The sequence below is a fragment of the Mastacembelus armatus genome, chromosome 21 (assembly GCF_900324485.2).
Source record: "Mastacembelus armatus chromosome 21, fMasArm1.2, whole genome shotgun sequence".
Lineage (NCBI taxonomy): Eukaryota > Metazoa > Chordata > Actinopteri > Synbranchiformes > Mastacembelidae > Mastacembelus > Mastacembelus armatus.
Window position 1 is genome coordinate 13,835,235 of NC_046653.1, and position 8,723 is coordinate 13,843,957.

The 8,723-nt window shown below is 42.0% G+C and overlaps 1 protein-coding gene across 1 annotated transcript; it reads left to right on the forward strand.

The window, feature by feature from the left end:
- Window positions 1–403: 403 nt before the first annotated feature.
- Window positions 404–8,285, forward strand: galnt3 (UDP-N-acetyl-alpha-D-galactosamine:polypeptide N-acetylgalactosaminyltransferase 3 (GalNAc-T3)). Its single transcript, XM_026296564.1, has 12 exons — window positions 404–465; window positions 998–1,254; window positions 1,556–2,095; window positions 2,788–2,960; window positions 3,491–3,640; window positions 3,851–4,085; window positions 4,220–4,337; window positions 4,484–4,684; window positions 6,367–6,498; window positions 6,711–6,812; window positions 6,914–7,066; window positions 7,157–8,285. Exons 3-12 carry the CDS (start codon window positions 1,599–1,601, stop codon window positions 7,268–7,270), a joined length of 1,875 nt encoding a protein of 624 aa, XP_026152349.1. The 5' UTR covers window positions 404–465; window positions 998–1,254; window positions 1,556–1,598; the 3' UTR covers window positions 7,271–8,285.
- The last annotated feature ends 438 nt before the right edge of the window (window positions 8,286–8,723 follow it).

Consider the following 8,723-nt stretch of genomic DNA (forward strand, 5'->3'; position numbering starts at 1 on the left):
TATATATATATATATATATATATATATAGCCTATTCGGAATATTGAAAAATAAAGTTATTTAGACATATGATGGTGGTTATTTGCACTTATTTTCTTTTTTCTGTAGAAGATTTCATTGATGCAGTTTGAGAAGACCATTTACAGCTTTAATCCGGACAGACAATTGCCACATCAACAAACATTTCCAAGCGTGACTGGGGGGAAAAAAATATAGGACACAGAGTGAACATTTTAATTGACACAATAAAGTGGATGCCTGCCGTGAATAGGAAGTGCCGGGGAGCGCAGTCACTACAGATGGAGTCACTGTGCGAGGCAAAGGCAGAGAGACTTCAAACTGGGCACCAGAGCTGCCTGAGGCTGGAATCCGCCTCGTTCCTCCTTCAAGCGTCCAGCTCAGGAAGATCATTCGCTCCGGGAAACCTGGGAAAGTAAAGGATTTGATAAAACTACAGAGTCCGCTGGTGAGTGTCTGCTTTTCCAACTTTCATCAGTAGGAGAGCTCAGATGTGACTAACGGTGTGGGCAGAAAAAGACGCCGTGCAGAAAAAAAAACTAACTTTCCCAAATACATGCTGGACCATGTGCGTTTTTAGATTATCCAAGGCTGCAAGTTTAAGACGTGGTGTGTTCTCAGAGAGCCTGATTGGACGCGGTGGGCTGTGTTGGGGGTATAGCGCGTTCCTCCGTTATTTGTAACCCAGCAACTGTCCCAGTGAATGACCAGTTGAACAAATCCCATTATTGGCACCATCACTGAACTAGGATCTGGGCGAGGAACAGCCTGAATTATCCATGATGTTAAAGTAAGCACTTCAGTGTAGTCTATTTATCAAGAGGTTTGTCAGGATAACTGGCTGGCTCAGCGGCAATTTGGGGAAATTATAGAGTATTTAAAAAATATTACAGGACATAAACAAAGCTATAATTAAAGCAAACTGTGGCGATGTCAGGCTTGTTTGTCCGGATGGTCTCTTGTAATGCTTTGTATTCCAGGTATGGACTGTGACACGCAGACGTCCTCTCTGCGCAAGCGCGCCTGCTCGTCTCCTCCCTCTACCTGAGAGGAGCGCACCTGGATCCAACGACACGGAAGTTTTGTGAGGACGACACACGGATTCAATCTTTTCTTGTCTACGCGAACATTGTCCTTGGAACTGAAGCGAGAAATAGAGGGTCTCCAATCAGAGCAGGATGCTATTGGTTGGATTTTTAAAGAAGAGTTTAAAAAAGCTGTAATTCAGCGCCTCATGGTACGTGGTCTGTTTTTTTCTGTGAAGGAATCTGAGCAGATCCTGTTTGCTGATCTCATGTGTCGATTTTGAATATGTGATTTGTAGATAGTAGCAGACCAGGAACTGCTGCACACGATCTGTATCTATTTGTAAATTCCAAAGACCAAAAGTTCAACAGCTCCTTCAAATATTCATATAATAATGAAATGATATGCCAATTTAGTACTTCCCTGTTTCTATTTTTTGTAAATCTTATTCTGTGATGAATAAAACAAAACCACCTTATAATCATTAATTATTGGATTGTATTTTAATACAGCTGAATCTCAGTCCATCGTCTGCCTGCTCTCCATTTAAGAAGAATGACAGCTCTCCGCAGAGTGCTCAGGAGGAGACTGCACCCAGTTAAACTAGTGATAGTGGCCCTTGTCTTTGTGACGTTTGTTTTCTTCATACAATGGGAAGTCGGGAGCCAAAGCCAACTGGAGGATCCATGGCTAAAAGAGATGGCAGTGAAGAGGGACGCCATGTTGGGCATGGTGATGGGAGCTGTCAATAACTTCAGGGATGCAATGCCAAAGATGCAGATCAGAGCCCCTGTACGTCAGCAGGACAAGCCGGACGGTCCATCCTGTCTGGCAGGTCATTACACTGCTACTGAGCTCAGGCCAGCTCTGGAGCGGCCCCTTCAGGACCCTTTTGCACCTGGAGCTGCTGGGAAACCTTTCCATACAGACTCGCTCAGCCCTGACGAGCAGAAGGAAAAGGAGAGGGGTGAAGAGAAGCACTGCTTTAACTTGTATGCCAGTGATCGCATCTCTCTGAGTAGAGACCTGGGCGCAGACACAAGACCGCCAGAGTATGTCAGCTTGTACAGTCTTTATACTTTTGATAAACCTGTACAAAGTCATTCATAAATCATATGTCAGTTCATTAAAAAAAAAGCATCATTTGGGTGTTAATACAGATTTCGTGCTGCAGGTACTTTACCTTCTACTGTAACACCATGGATTCATGTGTTGGCCCTAAAAAGTCACACGCAGGAAAAACACCCACACAGATTAGTGTTATATGGATGATAATAAGGGGTAACACAAAACTGACCACCTAACCCAAACAAATTAATCATATTTGCTTTTCGCAACTGGGGAAAACCTTGGGCAGAAACCACAGAGACGACTCTTCTGACTGGGACTTTGTTTCAGCATGTGTGCCCAGTTACTGAGGCCAGCTCAGGAAGGAGCGCTGTTATGTTTGGCTAATTACAGTACATTCAATTACATGTAAGACCAAATACATGCCAGTATATCGTCAGTACATGACACAGACCTGCAGCCTGCTCATGTACTGACCATCTTATTAGGGTGAGTTACAAAGTCTGTCCGGCTCTGACATGGCAGGTATTTCAAAGGCTGCCACACATGCAGTGTCGCAGCAGAAATGGACACCCCACAGGGGAGAGTCTGCAGATGTAATAACTAGACTATTGTGCCACTCAGGAGCTGAGCAGGACAGTCAGATCCTTGTGCTCTTTTTTTCTTCTCGCTGCAGATGTATTGAGCAAACCTTCAAGCGATGCCCCCCTTTGCCAACCACCAGCGTGATAATTGTGTTTCACAACGAAGCTTGGAGCACTCTGCTAAGGACAGTGTACAGTGTACTCCACACCTCCCCGGCCATCCTCCTCAAGGAGATCATCCTGGTGGACGACGCCAGCGTGGATGGTAAAGTTCAGTCGGGCCCTCGTGGACTGCTGTGCTCTCTTTTGGGTTTGTGGTTTAGCTGGGTGGGCAACTCTTTAGTGTGCTGTGTGCAGAGGATCTCCCTGTTCCTTCTGTGGCCTGTGAAGTGGGTTACAACAGGCAGTGAGGGGCTGCTGGTGAATACTTTCCTAAGAGGAATTAACAGTGGTTGTGCTTAGAAATGAGTCAGAGTTAACTCTTGTAAATGGGTCAAATTTAAGGAGACAAAATGCTGGAGCTGAGACGGGTTTCAGGGGTGCAGTTCATCTGAAACTCCAAACTTGGTTATTTTTTGGTAGTCAGCTACAAATTGAGGCCTGACGTTAGGAAGACGAGCTATGTCCTTTTATAACCCTCAGGTGGACAACTATGGATAATTCATATTTGGCACTTAAGCAAGTACGTGAAGTTATTCATATTAGACTGTGCAAACATTTTCTGCTTTATTATTTCATCAAATTTGAATACCTTTTCAACCTCCGTGTTTGTTTATGAACATCCCCCACTGTCAGATGTGTTGAAGGACAACCTGGACAACTACTTGAAGCAGCTGAACATTGTGCGAGTTGTCCGTCAGCGGGAAAGGAAAGGGCTCATCACTGCTCGGCTGCTGGGTGCCTCCGTGGCCACGGGTGACACACTCACCTTTCTGGATGCCCACTGTGAGTCAGTACCTCTGACATTACTCACACAGCAAAACCAGTTGTCACACCCTTAGTTTACATGCCCACAGCTCAACAATGCAATGTTTGAGCATCTAAGAAGTCATGGCCGACATGTGTAACGTTCTAAACTTAGCAATGTAGTAGTTATTAAGACAGATGGTGTGTTGCATTGTCTGATCAGTGTGTGTGTTTGTTTGTTTGTAACAGGTGAATGCTTTAATGGATGGCTGGAGCCGCTGCTAGCCAGGATAGCAGAAAACTACACTGCAGTAGTCAGCCCAGATATAACCACTATTGATCTCAATACTTTTGAGTTTACGAAACCATCCCCATATGGCCAAAACCACAACCGGGGCAACTTTGACTGGGGCCTGTCTTTTGGCTGGGAGAGTCTCCCAGATCAAGAGAAGCAAAGGAGAAAAGACGAAACATACCCTATCAAGTAAGCAAAAACCTTGCATGAGTATAGAGCATCAGCTTAAAAAAAAAAAGAAAACAATTGTTTCTTTTTGGATTTATTTATTTTTTTCTTTTGAAGAATTACATTTTACATTTTAATTCAAACTTTTCCCACAGGACTCCCACATTTGCTGGTGGGCTCTTCTCAATCTCAAAAGAATATTTCTACTATATTGGAAGCTATGATGAAGAAATGGAAATCTGGGGTGGGGAGAATATTGAAATGTCATTTAGGGTAAGTAAAACAACACTACACTGTCATTCTGGATGTGCAGCAATCTTGTAATTTATCACTGAGCCTTTTCAGCCCATAAATCCTTGGTGTGTCTAACTGCATGTCAGTAAACATCTCTTTGTGCTCTCTCTCTCATTAACCGGTAGGTGTGGCAGTGTGGCGGGCAGCTGGAGATCATCCCCTGCTCCATTGTTGGTCATGTTTTCCGCACTAAGAGCCCCCACACCTTCCCCAAGGGCACACAAGTGATTGCTCGCAACCAGGTACGTCTGGCCGAGGTCTGGATGGATGACTACAAGGAGATCTTCTACCGCCGTAACCAGCAAGCTGCGCAGATGGCAAAAGATGTACGTACCGCTTCTAATTTTCCCCTGAAACGTGTGTGTGTGTGTCTATCCCGTGATCCTTTCAGATGTTGAATTCACTGATACTGAAGGAGCAGAAAATTGCTCTTCAGCATTATCATCTATTTCTCGTGGTTATAGGCAAGTGGGTTTTTTTTTTTTTTTTTTTTAAGACCACTCATTATCCTCTCCCCTTAGGACAAGTTTGAGCAAATCCATCTCTTGCCTGTGAATCACATACAAGCAGCATTAAGTCTTATCATGACTTAGTTACATCCTCAGAGGGAGAAAGGGTAGAATTACAGCTACCAGGAGAAACATAGCATTTCACCATTGCAATCCCTATTGCATTAATTCTGCAGAAATGAAACATGGAGAAGTATGAAAATGGAGGGAAGTACATTAGCTATCAGGGTTTGAAAGCTGTTAACCAACAGGAAAAAAGACCCAAAAGAAGTCCACTCTGGTAAATGACACAAGCTCTCAGCATTTCCCAACATGTAGTCCCATAGGACAAACATTTCCCTCAGGGCTACGCTTCACAGAGCGGGTCAGCCCGCTCCCACTGGCTTCAAACAGACATAGCGTGTTAAACAGCTTCAAGGAATCCACTGTAGTAGGTATCAGAGTGCACTACTGTGAGCAGCATCCTCATCAGTATAATAAGTGCTCTCATTATTCAAGAGCACGAGTTTCCTGCAGATCCTTTTAAATGTGCTGTTATGATTTGTTTAAGAAAAAAAAAAAAAAAGAACAGTGATGCTTGTCTGCGGTTAATTTGCTTGACAAAGGACTCATTAAAACACAGTTCTTGACTTTAGGTAAGTAAAATAATGATGATATCCAAAGGGGAATTTAAAAGAAATACAAAATGGTTACTTATTTTTCATTTTGGTTATGTGTATGTTTTCTGTGTTGTGCTTATCTGTTCAGAGTTTGGCTTTGTGGATGTGGTGGGTCATTTGATTCACTACATCTCATCAACTACTGGATGAACTATCATGAATATTTAGTGCAGATCCCGAGAGGAGGTTTCCTAATTACTTTGGTGAACCCCTTATATTTCCTCTTGTGCCATTAAAAGTTGATGGAATAACTTTTCTGGATGCCTGAACTAGATATTTCACTTTGTCCAATATTTTAGTTTGATTAAATACCTGGACAACTAATTCCCATCAGCCTCCACTGTACTTTTAGTGCTACTTATTGCTAATTAGCAGGGTAACACACTAAAGTAGAATGTGAATGTTATACTGTACCTGCTAAACATCAGCATTGTGAGTTGCTGTTTAACATTTAGCTCGCAGCACAACAACTGTGCCTACGTGCCATCTCAGAAAGGCGCCACGAGGGCTGACTTGATTTTATTTGCTTGTGTTTTCCTACATTCGTCACGCCTTTTAGTGTGCATGACCAACTTTTACAGAAAAGTTTACAATAGCAGCCATGGTTGTGTTCAGAAACTGTTCACAGCCTCTTCTTTCACCTTATTCTCCAACTTTCAGTTTTAGCCAGACTTCTCAAGAACAAATAAAAAGAGCGTATCTGGAAAAAGTCAAGTCACAAAATCTTTTTTGTCACTCAACTGTGCAAAATTAGCCCTGTTAGGATCCATGCCTGCAGTATGAGTTACTGAACAGTATAAAAGAACTGTTTTGTCTTCCTGTCTGTCATTATTTTAACAGGGGACCTTTGGCAATATATCCAAACGTGTTGATCTCCGTACACGGCTGCAGTGCAAAAATTTCTCCTGGTATCTGAAGAACATTTATCCAGAAGTCTTCTTGCCTGATCTCAACCCACTTCGCTTTGGCTCGGTAAGATCACACCCCACGCCCTTTCCAAACCTCAAAGCTGTCTAGCCACTGTGGGTTTCCACTTAGGATCTCCAGAGGGTACTGAGCAGTTCCAATTTGACACCACTGAAAGCACTCCAGAGACTAAGGTTGTTTGCACAGCTGGCACGGGATGTTAGTTTTTATGTTGTTTCCCCTCACTGCTTTCCCCTTTTTCTTCTCTTTCTCTGTAGGTGAAGAATTTGGCCAAAGATTTGTGTCTGGATGCTGGAGAGAACAATGAGGGCGGGAAAGAATTAATCATGTACCCATGTCATGGACTAGGAGGAAACCAGGTCAGTTAGAAAATGTATCTTCTGTTGGTGATTGAGAAGAAATAGGATTCACTTGATTCACAGTGGTTGATGATATTGCTTTTCTGTTTACTGTGCTGTAGTATTTTGAGTACTCTACACGTCACGAGATTAGACATAATGTTCCGAAGGAGCTGTGTTTGCATGGGGTAAACGGGGCTGTGAAGCTGGAGGAATGCCATTATAAAGGCAGGAACACGTTTGTAGCAGCGGAGCAAAAATGGGAACTGAAGGATGTAAGCTTGATCCTTTTCTGTTTGTAATTTCAAATACCTGTTATCATTTCCTTTTCACAAAGTAATAACTTCTGTCTTCTCTTCATACAGAACCAGTTATTCTACATCCCAGGACTGAAATTGTGTCTGAGTGCACGTCATGAACATCCCTTTCTGGCCACCTGCAACCCCTCAGACAGATTCCAGCTCTGGTCCTTTGTCTGACTCTGCAAACTACTGCTTTACAAATAGCTACTCTGTATGCACAGGCATACTAGGGCCATGAGTTTACTATTACTGTATGCAGTTAACATGCAGGTTCTTTTAGATTAACGACATTGAGTTTTAATTTATTTTTATATGTAGAAAAACTAACTTAAAATGCAGTGTGTCATTGCTGGAAGGCAGCATTGAAACAATGCTCCCAATCAAACTTGTTCTAGTCTTGGAACAATGAAAATGTGTTAAGTGCCTCCTTTGGTTTGTACACAGTATTCGGTATGTAAAGTCAATCCTGAATATTTTCCTATCTGAATCGAAAATGAAATCTTACAAAATGGAGTAGATTTTATGACGTATGTAATAAAGCAGAGGTCAGAGTTGGTCACAAAAAAATCTGTTTGCACCAAAGAGACTGAAAGCTGCATCTGAAACACATGTGCTTTGTTCCTTTTCAAATGGTCTTTTCTTCTTGTTTTTTAGACTACAAACCCTCTTATTTGGTATTGTTCAGTGCCTTGGATTTAATTCTTTTCTGGGTGCTTGGGAGATGGTCGCAGAATGGGTGGTGGTGGGGTGAAGTTGATACAGAACACTTTAACAGTGTCGTGATGAAAAAGAGTCATCACGTCAGCATATGTTTAATAAATGAAACGATACATTAATTTATTTTCTGAGAAATTATGAGGGACGAACGATCACTTGTGTACCAGTTTCCATTGTGTATTAACCTGACAGGAAAGTGAGTTGGACCTTGAACGTAAGTTAATTTCCAGTCTATTTTGTCTTTTTATATTTCCGCGAGGATGCAGGACAGGTGAGCAGTCACACTCGAGTCAACTGCTGGAATTGAACTCACTTCCATGTGGGTCAGGATTGTGTTTTTGCACATGGAGTCCAGGCTGTAACCACTCACCTATCAGAACACTCTTTCAAGCATTGTCTGGTGCGGGCACTAGTGTTTAGATGGATGTGAAATGTTTTGAAACTTGTTTGTCATTGAGTAAATGTGAATGCTATGCTGAAAGGGAAACTTTATTGTGTTGGTATTAAGATGTGTTGTTCTGAGCTCAATAAATTCAGTTGTGTAGTACATTTCTTCCTATGGTCTGCAGAGGGCGCTTTGTATTAAGAAATCACTGAAGGTGGTGGATCAGTGGCGAACAGAGCAGTAGCACTCTTAGAAAATGACTATTAAAAAAGGTTACATCATCAACGGAGTAAGTTTAATTAAATTTATTTTAAAATCATGTTAAAAATGAAACAACTAAAAATGGAGTTGGCTTTATCTACAGTTGGAAAACCAAACACATTAAAAAAAAAAAAAATTGACCATTTTGTGCAAAATGTATGCATTTCACAGAGTACGAAATAGAATGAAATAAATCAGGCACGTGAAGCTTTACAACTCACAACCAGCATGAAACCAAAGACAACTTTAAGATAGTGAAGCAATTTA

What these genes read in the sequence shown, in the direction of transcription:
- galnt3 (XM_026296564.1), top strand. Translation starts at nt 1,599, where the DNA reads ATGACAGCTCTCCGCAGAGTGCTCAGGAGGAGACTGCACCCAGTTAAA. An exon ending in GACGAAACATACCCTATCAA is followed by an intron (nt 4,086 to 4,219) that starts GTAAGCAAAAAC and finishes CTTTTCCCACAG; the next exon opens with GACTCCCACATTTGCTGGTG. An exon ending in CTGCGCAGATGGCAAAAGAT is followed by an intron (nt 4,685 to 6,366) that starts GTACGTACCGCT and finishes TTATTTTAACAG; the next exon opens with GGGACCTTTGGCAATATATC.